This window comes from Nyctereutes procyonoides, unplaced genomic scaffold (assembly GCF_905146905.1).
Source record: "Nyctereutes procyonoides isolate TBG_1078 unplaced genomic scaffold, NYPRO_anot_genome, whole genome shotgun sequence".
NCBI classification, from domain to species: Eukaryota; Metazoa; Chordata; class Mammalia; order Carnivora; family Canidae; genus Nyctereutes; species Nyctereutes procyonoides.
In genome coordinates this window covers 3,699,159-3,723,771 of record NW_026575144.1, presented here as the reverse complement: position 1 = coordinate 3,723,771, position 24,613 = coordinate 3,699,159, and the positions used below count along the sequence as shown (strand labels likewise).

General features: G+C 40.1%; 2 protein-coding genes across 2 annotated transcripts in view; one reads left to right on the top strand and one right to left on the bottom strand.

The window, feature by feature from the left end:
* The window catches only part of JMJD1C (jumonji domain containing 1C), a 325,600-nt gene extending 319,062 nt beyond the window's left edge, over positions 1 to 6,538 (bottom strand). Inside the window, exon 1 of the mRNA XM_055308748.1 lies at positions 6,429 to 6,538. The gene's annotated coding sequence lies outside the window, so the exon portion shown is untranslated. The remainder of the gene's footprint in view (positions 1 to 6,428) is intronic.
* REEP3 (receptor accessory protein 3) overlaps positions 6,067 to 24,613 on the top strand; it is a 98,223-nt gene continuing 79,676 nt past the window's right edge. Inside the window, exon 1 of the mRNA XM_055308749.1 lies at positions 6,067 to 6,268. Coding sequence (XP_055164724.1) covers positions 6,237 to 6,268 — 32 coding nt within the window. The 5' untranslated portion in view covers positions 6,067 to 6,236. The remainder of the gene's footprint in view (positions 6,269 to 24,613) is intronic.

Sequence of the window (24,613 nt, the reverse complement as noted above, 5' to 3'; positions counted from 1 at the left end):
CAGAGGTTTCTACTCCAGTAGGGTGTGATTCCCTGTATCTTCCTGTAATTCCAATTCTGGGGGCAACAGTTTACCCTGTGACTTCATTACCCTGAAGAATCTAAGCAGAGTGTATCTCTTTAGTTCAGCTTTTTACTTGTTAGGATAGACTAGCAATTCCTAAACTCCCTACATACTGGGCTGGAAACCAGAGATTCCAAGTTTTGAGATTATACTTTCAGTTAATGTTTTTTATTTGTTTTGTTGGGTTGCGCTTTGTATAGCAAGACTATCAACCCTTTGGTTTTACAATTTTTTTTCCCCAGTTTATCATTTATCTTGAAATCCCATTTATGTGATTTTTCAGGGCAGAAAACTTCTAAATTTTTATGTTACTAGGTCTGTGAAATTTTTTTTTTAATTTTTAATTATTTATGATAGTCACACAGAAAGAGAGAGAGAGGCAGAGACACAGGCAGAGGGAGAAGCAGGCTCCATGCCCCGGGAGCCCGACGTGGGATTCGATCCCGGGTCTCCAGGATCCCGCCCCAGGCCAAAGGCAGGCGCCAAACCGCTGCGCCACCCAGGGATCCCGGTCTGTGAAATTTGACTTTGGTTCTGATTTTATCACATGCTTTGAGAGGACTTTCCAACATCAAGATCATATTACCTTCATGTATATATTATTTTTGCACTTTTATGGTACTTTTAGTTTTTACATTTACATTTCTTATCCATCAGGAATTACTTTTTCTTCAGGTTTTACTAAACGGCTGGCTGTCACAAAATCATTTACTAAATAAACCCAACATGTTCCAACCGATGTAAAATTCCACCTTTACCTTAGGTTAAATACCTACATATAACTGAGTCTGTTGCTAGACTTTGCTCTGGCAAAAAAAAATGAAAACAAAAACAAAAGCAAAACAAAACACTGACAACAGAGATAGCCTGTGAAGGGAATTGGAGAGCTGGAGACAGTAAAAGACTAACTTCATTGTTTACCCTTGTGAATTATATTCCATGTGCTTTGAATTACCACTCAAAAACACCAATAAAAAAAATTTTAAGGTCTGCTTAATACACATGGTAGAATTATCAAATATTTCAACTTTTTGGAAATTACACCACAACCTCTGTATGCACCTGAACAATACCTGAAATCATAGATCTACTTTGATTTTATTTTTATTTTTTTTAAGATTTTATTTATTTATTCATGAGAGACACAGAGAGAGAGGCAGAGACACAGGCAGAGGGAGAAGCAGGCTCCATGTAGGGAGCCCAACGCGGGACTTGATCCCGGCACTCTGGGATCACGCCCGGACCCAAAGGCAGATGCTCAACCGCTGAGCCACCCAGGTGTCCCCTACCTTGATTTTAAAACCAGAAACTATGATTAAATCTATTCTTTTTTAAATGAATAGCGAAAGTGCCCCAAATATGTCTTGAGCTATGTGTTTCTCTGCCATTTAACATGAATGACCAGAAGGGGGAAAAAGTTCTGTATAAGTCCTTAATTGTCATAAGTAAAACTACTATTTCCAATGTAGAAGAACTTCAGATATGGTCAATTCCTTACTATATGTGTTCCCTAGATCCGGCCATCACAGACATATTTTGCTTTCATCTTCTTCAGAATCTAATCTTTCCATTCTCCTGCAATCTGATTATTGCGTTCTGAATATTACTTTTCTTTATAATTTTATTTCAATGTTAGATGCAAATTTCACCTCTATTGTCACCATAATACTAAAACAGATTGGCTAAGACAAAAGAAATATTCATCCAGCAGGAGATAGAAAAAGAACAGGTTTACCTTTTAAGTCATTGTCATTAGATCCTCTCCCTGACACTATTTTCTAAACAACTATTGAGGCAGATGCGTTTAGTAATTTTAGTCTTCCTCCAAATAAAAATATTTTCAAGCACTTGAAAATACTCCTCCAGTAGGAAGGGGAAGGTGACCTGTTACTTAGTACCCCTGGCATACTCATTAATAATTACACAAATTAGAAACTATCTCTGTACCATGTAATTCTGCTCTCACTACCTGTTCTCCTAGGTACTTCACTACTCTTTTTTTCCTTAATAAATGAACTCCTTTAACATGTAAAAGATGCACATTCTACATATCTCCTAGCAACACTAAGGGAAGATATAGAAGAGAAAGCAACTCTTTTAATAGAGTCTAATTAGCCTTAAGTTTTAAAACCCCTTGCATTTGATAACATTATCCACCCCATTTAAAAGCAAACTGACTTGCCAAACATCACATTATCAATAGCAGAAATAGATCTCCTGATAGAACAATCTTTAAATATGCTGCCTCCCACCATGTTACATTCAATACCTAAAGAAAAGTGTCTTTGCATAATATAATTAAGGAAGCACTCCATAGCACAATAAATGAATACCAGTGATATGTTAAAATAAACCATTTAATATTTAAAGAAATGATTTTCTACTTTCTATACCAGAAACGATCTCAAGTATACCAAATGAAACAACACTTTAAATAAGCTTCTAGGCCGCAGGTAATGTATTTCAGCTTCTCCCAAGTCTCTAGAACCTTGCCTCACACCACGAAGCACTTATTTAATGGCCACCTACTAGAAGATCTCTACCATCCAAGATTTGGCCCAGGACACAGAGATTAGAAACAACTCCTACTGAAACTTGGGCACTTTCCATAAGAGACTCCCCATCAGATAAATTTACTCTTAGTTTAGCCCAAGAATTCTCAACCTTAAGAGACTCAGTGTTTCCCCTCCATAAAATATTTTCCAACTTCTGCATCATCACCCTGAAATGAAATTATAACACTCTTCCTACAAACAACTTCTAAGAAAACCATGTACCCTAAACAAAATATAAATGTAAAAGGAAAATGAAAATAATTTATAAGATAATGAGTATTTCAATATTAATCTTGAAACAAAACTGAGCTAGAAGACACATAAAAGTAATCATGAACATGATAGCAAAGTGGTCTGTGATACAGTTTTCCAAAACTAAACAACTCGTCATCAAGTTGTGAAAAATATCTTCCTTTCACACAACATTTGCATGTGGAAATAAACAAATGAAAGTTCAGTCTCCATTAAAACCATTAGTTTATATGTAAAATGGTTTCTAGATTCTGATAATTACAAATGTCACACAAATGTCAAGCATGATATTTCTAATCACACAGGAGATGGGAACATTCTTTGTTCAGGATTGCCCACACGCTGCGTCAAGTGTAACATCCCTAATCTCCACCCATTAAATGTTAGTGGTTAGCCCCAGCCACCACCACCAACAAAAAATTTGTCTCCCAACTTCCTCCGAGAGGGTATTTCCCCATCTGGACCCACTTCCTTAGACACAATTTGATTATCACAGTATAATGTCAAGAACACCCAGGAAACATGGGCTAGTTCCAATTCTGTCACCTATGAGTTATGTGGTCATTGGCAGTGAACTCTCTAAACCTCAGTTTCCAGTATATCAAATGGGGATAACACTACCTACACATTTTGGGTTGTAAAGGTTGATTCAACAACATGTGCTTAGCAGAGGGCAGGTGGTTTCCAGCACATGGCATATTGAGATGTATAAAGAAGGGGGCTGTTCCAGATTGAGAGCAGCAAAACGTGCTATGAATATGGAAGAGACTGAAGATAAAATAAGCATACGAAATGAAATTTAAGACACAGCAGCTTAGGGACATTTCAGAGAGCAACCAACAGTCCTACATGTCTCAGCAACCGCTGAAGGCATACATTACGGTGAAAGTTGTGAGATAATATTCAGAATGATGACCCCCCAAGTGAAGAACACAAGACATCTTTGAGAGACTTCTACAGTACATGGCTGAATTTTCATAAAGCTTCAACACTTAAAAGAGAGTGTATTAACGAACTTCTCAAACTTATTCAAACTTTCATTGGGCAATTATCCTATTCTAGAGACTTGGAAAACACAAAAGATATCTAGTATACCGTATCTGTCCTCAAACATTTTACTACCTCAGTAAAACATCAGTAGATTAGACATCAGTAAAACACAGTCATAATATAAAGCAGAATGAAACAGGTATTAAGTAGAAATTCAACTAATAAATTGTAAGGGCCTAGGAAAAATTATGGATAATTTTCACCGGGGAAAAATCAAGGACATCCTCATAGCAAAGGACACTGAAAAACAAGGATCCTGATAGGTAGAGAGTAGAGAGTACATCGTTAAAGAAAAAATGAAGTCTGGTCAAGGTGCCGGGCATGTAAATACAGCTGGTTCAGAGAAAAGAATGAGGGGAAAGGGCAGGGATCCAAAGGAGTTGGGAAAGCAGTAAAAACTCAGGCTGTTAAAAACATTTCAGGACCTGTTCATGGAGAGATTTAAGTGCCTTTCAAATGAGTTTGGACTTTTTTTTTTTTTTTTTTTTTGAAGACTGTATTTATTCATGAGACACAGAGGGGCAAAGACACAAGGCAGGAGGAGAAGCAGGCTCCCTGCTGGGAGCCTCATGCAGTACTCATCCTAGGACCCTGGGATCACAACCAGAGCCAAAGGCAGACAGACAGACGCTCAACCACTGAGCATGGCTGAGCCTGGCGTCCCAGGAGTTTGGATTTTATTGGGCAACAGTTTTCCAGAAAACTAGTGCTTATGTGACACACGTGATCCCCAAAGAATGCTAAAAATAGCCAAAAATAAGATTCCAAGCACATACAAATTTTAAGTGATCCCTGAAACTAAAATATTCTTTTTTTATATATTCTTAATATGAGTGAATAAGAAAAAGAACCTAACCCTGAAGTTGAAAGCAACTTTTGAGCTCAATTCTTAAATAATAAAAATAGTACTAAATTTATTGAACCTGGGAACTTAAAAGAACTCTGGACAATCTTATATATGCCCTCGATTTTCTTCCAAGCAAGTTGGAGAACTGCCTAAACATGTTATTTAGCACTGCCTCATGTCACTCCGACAAGGTAAGCTGCAGTATTATTAGTCTCTTTTTACTGTGGGGAAACTGAGGAACAAAAAGAATAAATTACATGGTCACAAAATAAGCTGTTTTTTAGGACTTTAATTAAAGGCTTGAAGCCCACATTTCATCCTTTATTCTTCGTACCATCTGAATATTAGAATTAACTTTTACTGTCCTCTGAACTGAACTGGGGGGGGGCCGCGGGGGGAGAAAACAAGACTACACTTGAAGATCATTTTCTCAGTTGGGCACTCCTACCAGAAACAGTTTTTAAATCCTCCCTCTTGAAATTAACGCTATCTGCAAGAACTGCACGGAGTAAGCAGTAACCCAACCCACCCCCACCCCCAAAAAAAGACAACTGTAAATAGCAGAGCAGGTCAGGAGCCCTAGGCCCTTCTTTACTTTGAATATCTGGCAGGTTCAGATGTGTTTGTGAAACAGGCTTTGCAGATGTTGTGATTGGGAAGGCGGTCTGAGAGGCCCAGGACGGTGATACCAACACACCCACTGCTGCAAACGCGAAATCCAACGCCACGGTCGCGCGCCCCTCCCAGCGCCGCAGCGCGCAGCCCCAGGCTCCTCCGCTACACCGCGGCTTGCGGCTTGCGGCTTGCGGCTTGCACAGGGATCCCGCCGACGTCTCCCTCGGGACGCGGTGCTCGCCAGACGCCGGCACAGCGGATGCGGCTACGCGCAGCTCAAAGTCCTGCCGGGATCCCCGGCTTCCAGGGCCTGATCCGGAGGATTCCGCCCGACAGGGTTCCTGCTATTTTTTTCCGCACACAAATCACAGCCCCCGCCCGCAAGTCCCCGGCCTCGGGCTCCCGCCACCCCCTCGTCCCCTCCACGCCGGGTGGGCGTCCCAGGGGTGGAAAGAGAAGGCGGGCGGGCGGGGGCCCGGGGGCCCGGGCGCCGGAGGCCGCGCCCCGAGGCTCGCAGGCGCCGGCCGGGGTCCCCGCCGCCCAGACCCGGCCTCGGCCGCCGCGCGCGCCGCCGCCGCCGCCGCCGCCGCCGCCGCCTATCAGCGGAGCGCAGGGGCGGGGCCGGCTGGCTCGGCGGCGGCTCGGCCGCGGGCGGGGACGGGCGGGGACGGGCGGGGGGCCGACCGCCGCGCAGCTCGGGCCGCGGCGCGCACACACCCGGCCCGGCTCCCGAGGGCGCCGGCGCGGCCCCGGGGAGCGCGAGGAGCCGGCGAGCGCGCGGCCTGCGGTTGGCGGCCTGGTCCGCCACGCTCGGCGCCCACCCTCCCCCGAAGTGGGGGCCAAGCCCCGGGAAGATGGTGTCCTGGATGATCTCCAGAGCCGTGGTGTAAGTGCCGCTCCCCAAGCCCCGCCGCCCGCGCCAGCCCCGGGGAGGCGCAGGGAGGGGCAGGGGCTGGGAGAGGGGGAGGCCCGGGCCTGGGCCGGGGCGGGCTGGCCGGGCCCTGGGCCTGCCCGGGGGCTGGGGGGTGGGCCCTCGGCCTCCTCACCCGGGTCCACGGCGCTGCGGGGCTCCCTGTGGCGGGCGAAGGTCCGGCGGCGGCGGCGGCTGCGGCGGCGGCTGCGGCGCGGCCGGGCTGCGTGCGGCGCGGCGGCCCTGCTCCCGAGGCGCTGGGCGGGCGGGCGCGCGAGGCCGGCGGCGCGCGCTCCCCGCTCCCGCTCCCGCTCCCGCTCCCCGCGCTGCGCGGCACCGCCCTGTGGGCCCGGGAGCGGCGCGCCTCGCGGCGGCGCCCTGCGCAGTCTCCGCTGACGCGAGCGCGGGAGGCCCGGCGACCCTCCCGAGGATGCGGCGGCGGCGGCGGCGGCGGCGGCGGCGGCGACGAGCCTTTGTATCCCGCGGCTGGTGCGGTGCGGTGTCTCTCTGGGCGGCCGAATGCCATTCGGTCACGTGTGGTAGGAGGAGAGATTCGTCTAAAAACCTGAGAGCGCTCCTAGCTCACATCCCTGGGAGAGGTCCCCCTTGCCCCAGGACTGGCGCTCACCTAGCGTCTCCCGGGGAATGGCGACCACCCGCTCGCGGAGTGGGGCCCGGTCTGGTCGGAGGCTGAGAGGCCGCAGGTGCCTCTTGCTTTTACCGGATTATCGGTTAATTTCATTGTGCCCTTACCAAGTGCTACAGGTCCGTGAGACAAAGATTAAACGCCGCAACTCCACTGAGGCTGTTTTGTCTGACTACAATTTAAACCGATTTTTTCTCATCCTCCCCACCTTACCCCCGGTCTTCAAAAAAAAAAAAAAACAAAAAAAAAAAAAACAAAAACAAAAAAAGAAAATTGGTCACAAAGTAAGCAATGACGCAGGTACAGCCAGGGGCCCCCCCGGATTCATTATTCGTGAAATCTGTAGGAGTACTATTACCTCAGTACCTGTATGGAATGTTTTTGTTGAGCAGCAGGCTTCTCCGATTAGCTATAGAGTGTGGAAAATAGAACATTTAGCAGATTTTCAAATTTAGTTTTTCACTGAGAAGCAGCTAAATTTTCTGAGTTTTGGTTTTTTGTTCGAGAGTGGATCAGTCACTCAGTAGCTCTATTCAGCCTGATTTGCAGTAGCCTTCTGACTTTATCATTTGATTGTCTTAATGAAGTCTGCCCTACCTCCCTACAGATTCTAGGTTTAAAGCTTCAGAGCTTCCTGCATTCCTCTGAACAGAACTAAGAAGCAGGAAATAAAAGCACACTACAGAAGTCTTCAGATTGGGGTTTTTGAGACTCTTTTTTTTTTTTCAGCCTTTTTAAGCCTTTTAAGTGTCATTTACATAATCCCAGCACACCTTTCTTGACCTCGTAGATGTATATCAACTGTTGTGTTTGCACCTAGAAAATGAAGTGCCCCATTTAAGAAGCTGTAACTATTTTTTTTTTTAACTGGTTTCCTTTGACCAGTTTTCTTTTTTTTAACAGAAAATTGTGAAGCACTTTGATGTAGTTTGCATTACTCAAATCAAATTTTTGGTTTTGATCATTGACTATGAATATGAAAGTCTTCTCTAGGTGCTACCTATAACACAAAAGTTAGTAACACAGTGTTGATGTTACTGGAACTGACAGTTCAAACGCTGATACCTGCTGCAATACAGGTGACAATGTGGAGTCTTGTAAGAGTTACAACGCAGTGCTATAAGGGTTAGAAAAGGAGGGAATTATATCTGGTTGGAGAACCAGAAAAAACAAGGGAGATTACATTTGAGATGGACCTTAAAGGACCTTCTGAATTTAGACAGCCAAAGATGAAAGAGTAGAGGATTCCAGATAAGGGATCTTTGTGAGCCAAAAGCACAAAGCAGGGAAAGCCCAGATTAGTTACAGGGAACTTGAGGGACAGGAGAGAAAGCTGGAAAGGTAGACTAGGGCCTGTTTTCAAGGAATTTAAGGAAAAAGTGATAAATTTTGTTGGGCAGTAGTGGCTTCACTTTGGAAGATTCTCTCCCTTGCCGAGTGAGATGGTTGTAAATGAAGAAACTCTGAAGACAAGGAGCTCACTTAGGGGGCTCCCTAACTGGAGAGAAAAGACTAAAGCCTGCAGTACTAGAATCTATGGAATTTGAAGTGTGAAGCAAAAGAAAAGAAAAAAATGGGAGGGAGGAAAGGTCATGGAATTACATGTCATGAGCCATTGAACCATTAGCATACTAGAAAGCACGATTGTCGAGGAATACAAGCATCGTTATATTTTACCCCTGCGCTCCTCAATTTCTCAGTAGAATGTATTCTCCCTTGTTGTACTATAGGACACAAAAGCCCATTCCAGGACCTACACAAACTTGGAGACTTTTTTTCATGCCAGGAGATAGAATTTATTTATGTTCTTTTTAACCTGCTGGTACAGCCTGCTAGTCCTGAGCCTGAAGAAAGATCAGATAGTTTTCTTACTGTGAACCTTTGGTGGCATGCGCAGGGAACACAAGGAACTTCCAGAACCAGAGCTTCCTGCGCATGAGCACTCTCTCTCCAGACCTTGTGGTAGATACTGGAGGAAGAGCCCTGGCTTTGGAATCAGATCCTGATGCCAGTTAATAGCTGCGTGATGCTGGGTGATGTACTAAACTCATCTGAGCTTCACTGCCATCTTCTTAAAGTGGTTATAATATTAAACCACTATTAAAACTATTGTAAATATTAGTTTAACTAAAACACACCAGATGTGCAGCTTGGCATTTATTCTGCGCTTAAAACGTAATAGGTATGGTTTTTTTGTGGGGGAGAGGAATAAGGCAGTATAGAAAGAAATATTGTTGGACTCCTCTGGGAACCTGGAATATAGAACTAGCTTTCGTTATATTAACCATCCAAATGACCTTGAGTCAGCCTCTTACTGATTAGAGACCTCAGTTTCTCTATAGAGATAAAGGGATTTGGTAATCTACTCTCTCATACAGCTCTAGCATTCTGTAGTGGTATGAAATGGTTTTTGTTTTGTTGGGTTTTTCCATTCTCTTTAAAATCACTTTTAACTTTGCAGGCAAGATTGAAAAGTTAGCGATTATTAAGGTATAGTAGTCTGAGATTACCAAATGATATTTCATTCATTTGTGATTACCTATACCTTACCTTTTGAAACATGACTCTTACAGGTTGAGAGAAATCCTACTTTTCTAACTTTTCTTAATTTAGGTATATATCATTGTGTTTAAGATCAGGATGAAATACTACCTGAATTCAAATATCAGCTCTGCCATATATTGACTGCAGCCTACCCCCATAGGATTATATGTGCCCATATACATAACGTGTATAGTCCAGCATTGGACACGTGATAAGTATTCAGTAAGTATTAGTTGTTATCAGAACAAGGAAGAACGTATTCCCCTACAGTCCCAACAGACTGGATGTTGAAACCGTTTTCAATTTACATTTTTCTTTGTCTTGTTGTAGGTGACATAGTTATATTTAGAGTATAGTAAAATAAATAAATAAATAAAAATAAAGTTTTATATTATTCTTAGTATATTGTAAGCATCTTCTGTGTTCTCTGAAATCATATTTTATCTCTTCTGTAATCAGGCCAATATTCATAATTTTCATAGCCATTCATTTCTTTAATTTTGCTTTTAGTTCATTTTTAATATTATCATAACTAATGTCAACATAATTATAATGTCACAGTAAACATCATTTATGTATACTTTTTTTCATTTTAAGTATTTCCTTAGGCAGAATATCCAAGAGGAGTATTTGGGTGAAAGGCTATGAGTATTTTTAGGACTGGTGATATGAATTGCCAAATTGCTGTCCAAAAGGATGTTAATATTTTACATTGCCACCAACAGTGTATGATTACTGTCTTTCTCACAGTTTAGCCAGGTTTGGGTGTTTTAACTTTTTCGTATTTTCCTAACATGTATAACAGATTGCATTGGGGTTTTTTCTGCATTTTACTGTTAGCAAGATTTAATACTTGTCCTGATATTTATGGTATCTCCTGTTGTACAAGTAGTCTGTATGTACTTGACCCATTTATCTTTTGGTTACTTGATAATTTACTTGTTTGAGCTCCTTATTTAATTAACCTCAAGCCATATTCAACTTAAATTTGTTTCTCAATCTAATAATACTTCTCTTTAGATATTTTATTTTTAGTTGTAAGGAGAATTTGTAATTTTAATACAGTTCAACTTGTTCATTTTTTACTCTGTGATTTTTCACTTCTAAATATAGAATACTAATTACTCTAGATATTTGATAAGTACTACTTTCTCATATAGAATTGGATTAATTTGGAGACCTTTTATATTCCATACATCTGTATTTCCCTTTTTACCTTAATAACACTTTTTGTCTTACCATAGTTTTATTATCTAGCAGAAGTAAATTGATCCTCTTTGATTATATTTAATGGGTATCGTTAAAGTCTAAATTACAAACCTTGAAAACCATACTCCAGCAATTTTCCCACTTCTTTCCAGCATGTTTTCCCTCTGTCCTAGATCTTTCTCCACAAACATGCTATTATTTCTCCTACTTAACAAAAAATCTCTTTTGGCCTACTTTTCATCTTAGTATCCCATTCCTCCCTCTCCCTCCCCCCCCCCTTTTTTTAAGATTGATTATTTATTTATTTATTTATTTATTTATTTATTCATGAGAGACACAGAGAGAGAGAGAGGCAGAGACACAGGCAGAGGGAGAAGCAAGCTCCATGCAGGGAGCCCAATGTGGGACTCCATCCCGGGTCTCCAGGACCACGGCCCAGGCCCAAGGTGGCGCTTAACTGCTGAGCCACCGGTTCAGCGGGAGGAGCCCCTTCCCCCTCCCTTTTAAAGCAAAAACTCCTCAAAAGAACGTCTATGTTCACTTTCCCCATTTCCTCTCCTTAGGTCACTCTCAGACCCATACCGTGTAGGCTTTGCCACCAACCACTCTACTGAAATTGCCATTCTCTAGGTCAGAGGTGACCCCGTGTGACCCAATTGTTTGGTCCTCATCTGACTTATCGGGAGCTTTTGGTACAGTTGCTCACTCTGTCCTTGAAGTGCTTTCTTCACGTGGTTTCCAAGAAACCTGTTTTTGTATTCTTCATAACTCAGTGGCCACTCCCTTCTTTGTCTCCCTTGTCACATTCCTCCACATGCCCTGACTTCTTCAAGTTGGCAGGTCCAGGAGCTCAGTTCCTAGATTTTTTTTCTCTTTTCTATGAGGACTCTCATAATTCACATCTCTGACCCAGACCTCAGTGCTGAACTCATGATCATACATATTTTCAGGTGCTTACTTTACTTGGAAACATCTGAAAATCATCTTCAACTTAAGATACCCAAAACTGAGCTTCTGGATTTCCTTCCTAGTCTGGCTCCCTTGGCAGTCTGCACTAGCCCAATTAATGACAACTTGGTACTTCCAGTAGGTCGGGCCAAAAACCTTGGGATCATCCTTGATTCCAGTCTTTCTCTCATGGCCTGCATTGAATCCTAAAGCAAATCTTGTTGGCTCTGTCTTCAAAATAGACACAGCATCCCCCTGGTTTTCATCAGCTTTATGTATGTTACTCTAGTCCAAGCCAGCATCAACTCTTAAATGCATTATTATGGTAGCATCCTGCCTCTTCCCTTTGCATGCAAAGATCATATAGGATTAATGAAAAACATCTTGAGTAATTTTTTTTTTTTTTAAAGATTTTATTTATTTATTCATAGAGACACAGCTAGAGAGAAAGAGGCAGAGACACAGGCGGAGGGAGAAGCAGGCACCATGCAGGGAGCCTGATGTGGGACTCGATCCGGGGTCTCCAGGATCATACCCTGGGCTGCAGGCGGCGCCAAACCGCTGCGCCACCGGGGCTGCCCCATCTTGAGTAATTTTTAACTCCTCGTGGAAGTTTGAGGGCAGTCACAATTTATAAGTGACACATTTCTTCCTTGATATGTGCTTTACATATTTTTAAATGGTTGTAAAATCTCAGAGATGTCTAAGTTTGTCATCTTTCAGTTAGGTTAAGGTAGATTTTATTTTCCAGTTTGGATGAGATTTATCATGTGAATAACTAAAATGTGTGTCTAAGAACAAGATACAGAAATTGCTGTGAGGTAATGAGAAATAAGGTAAATAGGAGCAACATTTTCAAGGAAATTGAAAAAGTTAAAATCTTAAAAATATAATTTTTCATCAATGATAAGAGGTTATCTTTTCTGTCTTCCTTCATTAGGACAGAAAACACATCCTAAACTGTTGGGTCTTGTTTTCATTGCATAGGCCAGAACTTCCAACAAGATTCCTTTATTAGCCTCCATTTCAGAAACAATTTGCTTTTGTTCACTTTTTGTGACTGCAGCTATATTAACCATTTATTCTTTCACTGGATTTTTGAACTGTTTAAGGACGGAGATTTTTTTTTAATACTCTCTGCTTTTGGTATAGATTATAATGTTCAAATAAAAGAGTGTCTTATAATAATAATGGCATAAATGGGTAATTTAAAGATCTTAAATATATTACTGTTTTGTCAGGTGGAAAAAGATTTTTGCTGAATCTCTGCTAGCAGAACATGAGCTTTTGATGTCACTGATCACGCATTGGCACTAAACTAGCCCTTTCATGTAATTAAATGAAGTTAAATGAAAAGTTAGAAGTAAAAGTTTTTCTGTTATAAATGCCTTCATGTTTACAAAACGGTTTAGGGTTTATGTATATTTATCCCTATTAAAAAGTACAGTTACCAAAAAAAAAAAAAAAAGTACAGTTACCAGCTTCAGTCATGTCAAACTGACATAGGTCACTATGATTGAAAATCAGATGAGGTGGTGTACTTGCTAAGAGACTATGGACAGAGGAAACAGCAGTTGGGATGGAGTATTGAACAATGACAAAAGATTTCAAGAGCAGACTTGCTAATGTTAGAATATTATATGGCTTTTGAATATGTCTAGGTTTCTGAAACTAACACTTTTGACATTTTGGACTGAAATATCCTTTCCTCGGGACGCCTGTCTTGTCCACTGTAGGATGTTTAACAGCATTCCTGGCCGCTCCCCACTAGATACCATTGGCACCTCCCAGTTATGGCAGCCAAAAATGTCTTTTTGCCGCACGTCACCTAGTGGGCAGAATTGCCACTCCCTGAGAACTCCTGCGTTAAAGGGAAAAAGAAGGAAAATATGTATGGGAGGGAATGAACCCAGAAGCTGTGCTGTTCAATGTGGTAGCAGTGGGTACCTGGGTGGCTCTGTTGGCTAAGCATCTGACTTTGGCTTAGGTTATAGTCTCAGGGTCCTGAGATCCAGCCCTGCATCATGTCATGTCATCATGTTGGGCTCCCTGGTAAGCGGGGAGTCGACTTCCCCTCTCCCTCCACCCTTTCTTTCCTCTGCTCATCCTCTCAGTCTCTCTCCCTCCCTCCCTCTCTCTCTCTCTCTCTCTCTCTCTCTCTCTCTCAAATGAATAAAATAAAAAATAAAATCTAAAAAATATATGTGGTAGCCACTAGTCCCTCGTGGCTTTTTAGGTAGTTAAACATTAAGTTCCTCAGTCACACTAGCCACATTTTGAGTGCTCAATAGGCATTCAAGCTTAGTAACTACCTATTGGACAGCACAGAAATAAAACATTTCCATTATTACAGCAAGGTCAACTGGAGTGATTCCTTACAAGGCACAGTCTGCTCAGCATCTCCATCTGAAAATGGCTTTGTGTGCTGCTCCTATGTACTTTGTGGGAGAAATTACAGGCTATAAATAATGATATTCAGGAATTCCTAAGCATCTCAGGATATCTTTTGCTTAAGAATCTTCTATATAAAATAATGTTGCTGATCTTAATTTTTTTTTACTGTTTCAAAATTAATTTCTATTTCAGTATTTACAGAGAGGTTCCCAAAATTGATGAAAATCTGATGTAGTATACTGACATAAATATTCTTAGAAAATGATTTATGTAATCATACATTCTACCCTCAACTTTTATATTCCTTATTCTCTAAATTTGTGAATAAAGTGTAGTTTACAGGTTATAGTTTTCTTGGTCCTATGAGTTGTTTGGATATTAGGATTTGAGTACAGAGCCAAGGTTCTTACTGTTCTTACTATTAACAGTTACATCAGCTCTGCAAAGGCAGAGCTGCTGAGAAAATTGTGAAAGCAAAAGTCATAGGAAAAAACTAAACATAATAGGTTTGTCCTACCCAGTAGTTCAAAACATAATTTCAGGAAGTATTCAAATGTATTATTGCTGAGAGCATTTATGTTTCCAAGTAATGGTAAGTCTATTTTAGGAAAGAATTATTCTCACCCATAAACAAAGCATCCTGCTGTGGAAAATTTCTTAAACCTTTTATCATGTCACATTTCTGAGAAATGTATTAGTTTGCTGTAATACCAGAAACCGGGTGGCCTGAACAACAGAAATCTACTGTCTCACATTTCTGGAAGGTAAAAGTCAAGCCGAGGGTATCGATGGGTTCCCTGGTTCCTTCTGAGGGCTTTGAGGGAGAATCTGTTCCAAGACTCTCTCTCAGCTTCTGGTGCTTTGGTGGCAGTCTTTGTCATTCCTCGGCTGATAGATACATCACCCCCATCTCTGCCTTCATTTTTGTGTAGGTCTCTGTGTCCAAATTTCCCCTTTGTATTAGATATGTAAGTCTCATTGGGTTAGGGGCCACGCTAATTACCTCATTTTAACATGATTACCTCTGTAAGGACCCTATCTCCAAATCAGGTCACATTCTGAGGGAGTGGGGATTAGGACTTCATGTCTTTTTTGTAGGGGCATAGTTCAGCTTATAACAATCTCTTTTACATATCCTGAGAAAAACTAAAATACCAAGGAGTTTTAGGGGTTAGGTAAGGAGAGCATTTAATGTCTAACAAAATTGTTTTGATTTAAAAGTTGTCACATGGGGAAGAGAAGACTGATTTTTCCCTTATTGTGAATGTAACGTTAGGGCAATAGGTGGATGTTATAGGGAAGACAGTTTTATTCAGTAAATAAAGGAAAGCTTTCCAATACCCAGAATTGTTCACCATTGAGACTGACAACCTTGTGAGAGCAATGAGTTCTCCATCACTTGGGGGCAGGAAAGGGAGAGTACAACCCTCACTGAAGATCTCGGCTCTATTACTTGGACGCTTCCTATGGAGAACCATAAATAAATTAGTTTTCTGTGAGAAACTGTGAAGTATTTTGTATATAATAAAACTGCTTAGATATTTACAAAGAACAAACTGATGGTTGACAGAAGGAAGGGAGGTGGGAGGCATGGGCAAAATGGGGAAGGGGAATGGGAGACAGGCTTCCAGTTATGGAATGAATAAGTCATGGTAATAAAAGGCCCAGCACAGGGAATAGAGTCAGTGGTATTGTAACAGGGTTGTATGGTGATAGATAGTAGCTACACTTGTGGTGAGAATAGGATAACCTGTAGAGAAATTGAATCACTGTCTTGTACACCTGAAAGTAATGTAACATCCTTTGTCAACTATATTCAAAAGTTTAATAAAATAAAAATCGAAGGTTTGGAAAAAAACTACTTGAATATTGAGCTAAGTAAATACATTACCCTTGTATTACATGAATATTAGCAATGATTAATAAATGGTATTTAAAAATAGCATGAATGTATACAGCACTGAATAAATTGTATGCTAAAGATTCTACTAATGTGACACTTTTTCATCACCAAACTTTAATTATCAATCTTTAGGACTTCCAAAATTTAGAATACACTTTCACCAAAATTGTAAATGGATAAACTGGCTTCTCTGTGTTTAAATTTCCAGAGGCCCACTGAAACAGTGAGCAGTAGTCACTCTTCTTGAGTGTGGATTTAAAGAAAGGGCAGATATAAGAACAAAAGAGAACTTGGTGATATTTGCCTAATGGGGAACATAATTGCCATGATTAGTTCTTTGCTGCTTTGTGCCTGTGATTTTTGTTTTCTTTTGGGGACACCAACTAATCTCAGTATTGCTGAACAAACTTCCCAGTTGTTGTTTGGTCAATATTTGTTTATTTGCACTGTTTTAAATCATTAATTTTCATCAACCTTAGTTTTTTATTTCTGGTTTTCTGAAATATAAGGCTTTTTGATTTTCAGTTTACATACCTTAGTTAATCTTGCAAATAGAAGTGATGGTGGTTTTAAGGTATTTAATGGATCATTAATGGATAGGGAAGACTACACTTTAAAGATACACTGCTAGCTCCATATAAAAGGGCCTTAGAAGTGTATAAATCTTAAAGAATTTGAAAGCATTAAAGCGTTAAATAAAATTACATGAGAAAAGTGGCCTGAAAGCTTCGCGTAAAAATATTCCAAAAGGATATCTGGTCTTTTCCTTGACAGGTAAATGGCAGAAATACAAAATGGAAATGAACCCCCCCCCCCATACACACACAGACAGTTTATGCTTTTTTATCATGGTTAAATACTTTCTTAGGAATTTTTAAATCCTAAATTTTGTGTTATTTCCTGTGGTAAACATGATGCAAATACTGCTTTGTTTCAAATGGTCTCCTAAGCTTAAGAAATAAAATGTACCTTCGGAGCACCTGGGTGGCTCAGTGGTGGAGGGTCTGCCTTTGGCTCAGGTCGTGATTCCGGGGTCCTGGGATAGAGTCACCGCATCAGGCTTCCCACAGGGAGCCTGCTTCTCCCTCTGTGTCTCTCATGAATAAATAAATAAAATCTTTAAAAATAAAATGTACCTTCTTCCTGTAAATCTATACCCCATTACCTTAAAGTTTTGCTAGTGACAAGTTCTTGTAGTGCTTTAACTGAAATAGCTCAACTAAAACTAATCAGAAAAACGAAAATGGTAAGCCATCTTAACAGTATAGTTATGATAAAAAAAAGAACCCATGGTTACCTGGAATGACTAAGAGAGGTGAAGGAAGTGCTGAAGATGATGTAGCATGTAACCTACAAGTGCACTGCCTAAGTGCCTAGAGAGAGGGGAGGAAGGAAAGCACGCAGCCCCGTCCCGTGGAATGTTCAGTTCTGTCCCCACTTCCCACTTCAGAGTACGTTTTCACAGGCTCTTGCCCTCCGCTTTACATTTTTCTCACCTTTTCCTCTAGTTCTTCTTTTTCCTTTCACTCTCAGTAAAGGCGAGGAGAGAACAGTATGGCCTCTGTCACATGCAGAGATATAACAACTTAAGAGGTTATTATCTATAGTTTCCAAACCAACAGAGGGGGAGGAGACAGGAGGCTACTGGGATAGAGAAGACCAAAATAAAGGGACAGGTGATGGAGGACACATGGACCAAAAATGATGCAGGAAATGGGTTCAAATATGGCAGTAATGACAGTAACTGTACACAGATTGCCTTCACCTGTTAAAAGGATCTGTAACAATGGGGACAAAACTATAAAAAAAGTTGTAAACATGAACGTTAAAAGATGATCTGAGTAAGTGGATAGTCCGTGTTGATGGATCAGTATTGGCTAATGTTGATCAGTTCCTCCCAACTAACTATAAATTCAGTGGGATTCCAACAGGATTCTTACTGTTTGTGTTTTCGTGGAACCTAATTATCTAAAGTTCACAGGAGAGAGCAAAACCCCCCAGCAATGATAAGACAGCTGTAAAGAACAAGGAAGGAAGACTTGCCCCAATTATATATCAAGTTTGATTATAATGTTATAGTAACTGAGACCATGTAGAATTGGTGCAGTGATTGACAATAAACTTACTGGAACATAATCAAGAATCCAGAAACTAACCCAGCACGTGTGTAAATCTGATACAACAGAGTAGTATTCAAAATCAGTGGGAAAGGATGGGTAACCTAATACTGTTGTGACAACTAGGTCATCTCTTAGAAAAAAAAGAATGAAATTACATCCTTATTTCACAGCAAACTCAGAAATAAATTATAAATGGACTACCTGCTTATATGTCAGAACTAAAAAACTTTTAGAAGAAAATGTAGGAAAATGTCATTATAATTTGGTAGAGAACTTTTCAGACCCTACAACAAACTGTAAATGATAAATGCAGCCTACCCTACATCTGATGCTGTTTCTGCATTAGGAATTATTCTAAGCACTTTACACAATTTCATTTATATCTCACAACGGCCCTAATAATACAGATACAGATACTGCTGTATAATATAATAATATCTGTATTATTACCCCATTTTGCCATTGAGAAACCCAAGGCTATAGAGAAGCAAAATAACCTGGCCAGGGTAGTCACACAACTTACTCTAAGTGACAGAGCTAGTGGTGGTCTAGCTCTAGAACTAGACCTGAACCAGTGTGCCACCCCACCTACCTGTGTACTAGAATTTGCATGCAATAATTTCAGTGAGTTTTGTCAAATAGTCCTGTATCACCACCCTTAACAAGATCAAGATTCACTTTACATTCTCAACGGTGGTGTTGAATGTGTATTTCTACCACCTGTGCCATCCCTGACAATTTTATCTTTGCTAATCTCTGTGAAAAAATACCCAATTGTTTTAAATATCCTTTTCAGGAAATGAGTTTTAAAGCTCTATTTGGAAACCCATATTGCTGTTTTCTCAATTCCTCAGTAGTTTGGGGGCTGGAAAGGAAGGTGTAATGGAAGCCAGCACTAGAATTGTGGCCCAGTGAGGGTGAAGAATGCAGACAGTTTTATAACATATATGACAAGGTATGATAGTAGACGTAAAGAATTGCTTAAAATCAATAAGAAAATTAGCAATCTAAAAAAAAAAAATGGGACGAAAGTAAAAGGCATCTCCTAGAAGATGAAACCAATGGCAACTAGACATATAAAAAGAATCACAAAACTCATTAGTTTTCAAGAAAATGTAAATTAAGACCACATTGAAATTCCATTTCACACATTCTACATTGCAAAAATTAAGAAGTCTGAAAATGCCAAGTGTTGGCAAGGATGGGCAGAGCAACATTTTTTTGGGAATGGCAGAAAAGGAAGATGTAACAGCTCTGGAAACTTATAGTGTTCATCATCCCCATACCTGGCGACCTAGCAATTCCACTACCTGGTAGACCTAGATACCTGTGGCAGGAGACGTTTGCAAGGATATTAATAGGAAAGTTCTTAAAGCAAGAATCTACCAAGAATACTAGTTTACAGAGGAGACTGGGTAAATGAATGTTAGTATATTTACATAATGGAATATTATGTAGCACTAAAGCTGAATGAGATACCACTTAAAAAGTATCAACATGGGGCAGCCTGGGTGGCTCAGCAGTTAAGTATCTGCCTTCAACTCAGGGCATGGTCCTGGAGACCCAGGATCAAGTCCCAGGTCGGGCTCCCTGCATGGAGCCTGCTTCTCCCTCTGCCCCCCGCCCTCTGTTTCTCATGAATAAATAAATAAAATCTTTAATTTAAAAAAATAGCATCAACATGGATGACGGGGAAATTATAGTGAAGTTTGGTTTGGTTTGGTTTGGTTTTAAAAAAAGCCAGTTGGGATTACATTTAGTAGGTTACCATTTTAAAGACTCCAACAAAGGTAAGACCAAACAATGTAGGAAATATCTGCCTATGTGGCAGATCTATTCTTCCAAAAAGAAAAGAATGATAAACACAGATTTTAGGATTGGGGGTCACTTCTTGGGGAATACCCTAGCAGAAGAAAAATCTCAGAAACAATGAATGGTGCTATTCTGCCTTGATTTTGGATGGCTGGTTCACTTCATTGTGCTTCATAACTTAGAAGTACGTGTCATATTTTCTTCATATCAACTCTCATATTTAAGAAATGCTTGGGGTGCCAGGGTGGCTCATTCGATTAAGTGTCCAGCTCTCGATTTCAGCTCAGGTCATGATCTCAGGGTCCTGGGATCGAGCCCCAGGCATGGGCACAGCACTCGGCAGGGTGTCCGCCTCAGCATTCTCCTCTCCCTCTCCCTCCCACTGCCCCTCCCCCAGCTTGCACACGCGCTCTCGTTCTCTATCTCAAATAAATAAACTTTTTTTTTTTTTAAAGAAGTGCGTGACAAGTTAGGACAAAGATACGGTAATTAAAGGGACAAGCTTAGACAACAGGGAGCAGATACCATCAGAAAGGAGATGCTGCCCCTGTCCCAGCCCATATGCTTCTTGCTGGTGTAGAGGCCAGTTTTAGTGCTCAGCCAGGCCCCAGATGGAGGGAGGGAAGGCGCTGCACCTGTCATGAAGAGTTTGTGAACAGAAGGCCAGAACCCCTGTGAAATCACTAGGCAGTCTGTCTCTAGTCCCTTCTTTTTCTCAAAACTGGTATGAGTCCAGTGAAGAATGTCCAATTTCTTATATATCCAAAGGATTTTTGAGGTTCTAGAAGTAGGTACATAAACACTTAAGATTTTTTTTTCCCCTCACTTATTTTCAGATGACAGTAGTTTTCTTGCCTATCTGTTTGATATGTGGGATATTGCTAAAAAAAGCAACTCAATGCCTAAAAAATGTATAAATTCATGTGCCTTCACTATTGCTACTTCCAGACTAAAACAGACCTAAGAGTGTGTAAATGTTGAAATGCAAAAATAATAGCCTTACCTCTGTAATCCGCTTTGTATTCCTACTGATGTTGCTTGTCCATTTTGAGAGTTCAGTTGGTCAGAAATGTTACATTACTTGAAACTCCCTAAGGGCTCCATAAGAATGATTTAACTTTTAGGTTATGTGTTTCAGAGCAATTCCCCACTATTACAAAGGAGATGAGGTTAATTCTAGAATCTGGGATGGCCCTGAACCTATCAATGGGAAATAATGTCTAATAGTAACATTTTATACCAATGTGTAGCTCTGGTTTCTTATACATGCTGAGCCTCATTTATAAAAAAGGAGGAAAAAGGAAAATAATAATAGAGAGTTTTGTGTTTTCTGTGTGGTCAGCATTGCTGTGGGGGTGATCTGGCTAAGACATCTGTCACCCACTAATGGCCAGGATTTATTTGGCCTGTTAGGCTGTCCCCTTGCTCCCTTGTCATTCCATGTTCTGTGCTCACTTGGTTAGTAGAGGCGGACGTTCAGGAACCTGATTGGGAGATGATTAGCTAGTAGATTTGCAGATTCATCTGCAGAGATTTCTAGTTTGGGAATGCAAAATAAGTAAATTTACTAGCTTTAACTTTAAAAGTTATCCATAGTTCTGTACTACCCTAGCAGCCTCCCAGAAATAACACCAGGGTGGCCAACTTCGTTTGAATAACACTTTTTTTTTTTTTTAACATGAAGAATTTTAGCCAAGTTGAGTTGAGGAATCCTGGAGGATTTTGTGAGAGTGCTTTAGGAAGAAGGAAATCAGGAAAGGAATCAATCAGCTTCTATAACATGTAATGGAGTATTTCCCAAAGCCCAAACATGTACTAGGGGGATAAATGAAGTGGGTTATTATGGAACGTTTCTTATGAAACATGATGGGAAATTCATGAAATAAAATGAACTCCTAATATAAACAATAAAAGATTGGAAAGCTGGTATAAACTGGAAAAAAAAAAACAAGAAAAAGAAGTTAGCTTGAAAATGAGCTCTGAAATCAGTGACCATTTATTCCTTTTACTCTTTGCCAAATTCTTGTTTTATTAAGGTTTTGTCAGTTAGTCTTATGTTTTGCTAACAGTTAATCCCTCAAACTAATCCTAAAACTTCCCGATAAACAGACAAGATTTCCTAACCTTATTTACCCTTTAAAAAGAAGTTTTGTATGATGGGATACTTTAAAACTACAGCTTTAAACCAAAAAGCAGTTCTCCAGCTTTACAAATGTTGAAAATGGGTGCTATTTATGAGAAATATGGTTGATAGAATGATAACTTTTCACCTTTTAAAAATCTTAATTAAATTATTTTCACTGTTCCTGAACATGGGTTAAGAGTATCTATTTATATAGAGATGCTTTGGATTCTTTATTTAGAATAAGAACTCACACAGCACTATATGGTATTTAAAAGCTTTTAAAAACACCTTTCCCGGACCCCATCCTCAAAGATTCTGACTTAATTGATATGGAATAAGGCCTGGACATCCTTTGTTTTAAAAGCTCTCCAGGTGATTAGAATATACAAACAGGTTTGAAAATCTTTACCCTAGAGATTGTGAGAGAGAAAACCAAGTGAGGATTTTGAGAAATAGTAGTGTCAGGAAACTATACAGAATTGAGTTGCTGAACTGTTACCATTTTAAAACAAAGAGACAAAAATTATAAAATGTCCGTAGTTTGGTGTTCAGTGATTTCAGGATATTTGAGTACCCAGAAAATATTGAAAGCTTAGCAACATTAGTGGTCTATAAAGCAGTAATCTTCCCAGACAGACTTGCTTGGTCTTTTTAGATTGAATTACAGAAGTATTAGAGGACAGGAATGTAGTGGATGGAATGTCTGGATTTTATTATAACATTCTCTATAGTAGAGCTTCATGAAATTCACCTTGGAAATGAATTTCATATTCCCAGCTAGCATGTGAAACAAAGTCTAGCCAACAGCAAAATATCACATTTGTCAGATTGGCTAAATAGCACGTTTACAGCAGCATACAATTTAGACTGCCTTAAAAAGATCACTTTAAAATTTGTTGGTGCGGGGATTTATGTTTATTTTTAAATTCATCAAAATCATTCCATGCCTTTAAAAGTATCCATAGTATTAATATTGTATATCAGAATGTGTTATAATTGGCTAAAAATATAATAGGTAAAATCTGGAGGCCGGGGGAAGATGAGAGGAAGCTCAAGGCAAATTTCATCATAAGAGAAGGACAGATGCTGTGTAGAGCTAAAGCACCAACCGTTCCTAACCCTTTTCTTAAATCAAAGGCTTACTTGAGGCTCTGACATTTTTCCTGTTTAAATAAAATTTTATTTATTCCATCAGTTATATTTATCATTTAAATTAAGGAAAATTAGGGTTATTTTTTAAATGACATGTATTTTAAGATCCCATTTTGTATATTTTTTTAATCTTTCTCCATCAATAATACTGAAAGAGATGTTTAATCATCAAATGTTATTACTGATTATTTCTGGAGTGAGTTTTAAATTTCTTTGAAGTGTAAGTTCTTCAGAATTTCATAATGACGAGGTTTCTACAGGATAGATATTTCTTTTTGCCTGTTAAACTGGCGCTGTTTTGTGGCAGCAGTATAAAAACAGTACAAGGTAAAAATATCAATATTTTCATGTTCCTTTTCTAATTTACAGAATTTGGAGTTTCATAAAATGCAACTTCACACATTATCCTTTGAGTAACTGCAAGTGACATCACTACTTCTTAGTACAGTTGACCCATGAACAATCCAGGGGTTAAGACCATGGACTACTGTATAGTTGAAAATCTGTGTATAACATTTGACTCCCTCAAAACTTAAATACTAATAACCTACCATTATTGACTGGAAGCCTTACCAATAACATTCAGTCAACACATATTTTGTATGCTGTGTGTATTATATACTATATTCTTACAACCAAGTAAGCTAGAGGGAAAAATTAAGAAAATCATAAGAAAATACATTTACACTACTGTACTGTATTTATTGAAAAAAAATCTTTGTAAGTTGACGCACCCAGTTCAAACCTGTATCGTTCAAGGGTCAACTGTAGTAGTATGCCTTTACTTCATCCCTAAAATGGAGGTGATTCTGTTCTTGATTAACTCAGGTTGCTTTGAGGCACAAATGTGATAAACTGTGTGAATGTCCTTTACACTGACATGGGCCTATTATAGAGAAATATATTATTAGTCCCTGCTCCTTAAAACAGTCTGTTTGCGTTACAGCCAGGCACTAATGAGTATTACAGAGTTGTAACCCTTCCATAACAATGTCATTAGAATTATAAAGAAATGAAAGATGAAGAAAAACAGACTTTTTTTTTATTTTTAGTTTTGTTTATTTTAATTTTAGTTTTGTTTTATATTTTAATATTCTCTCCCCACCAACGTGTGGGCCTTGAGTAAGGTCACTTTAACAGTTGACCCTAACTCTAATAGAGTACTAACCCTAGCCCAGCTCACTTAGATAAGCCCTCATGTCTTCACTTCTGTCTCTCTGGGTACATTCAAGAATATAGGATGCCACCCTATGTATATCAGCTGCTGCCTGCAGCTCTCCAGTCTTCTTGCCCCATGGTTTATGATGTGCACCAGTGCCCCCCAACCATTTATCAGGCGATCTTGATCCTCCCCTCCCCCACCCCCCAGATTTCCATGCCCTCAGGAGTCTGGGCTCACTTGCTGCATAACAAACCACCCCAAAACTTAATGGCTTGAGATAAAAGTGTTATCATGATTCTGTTCCAC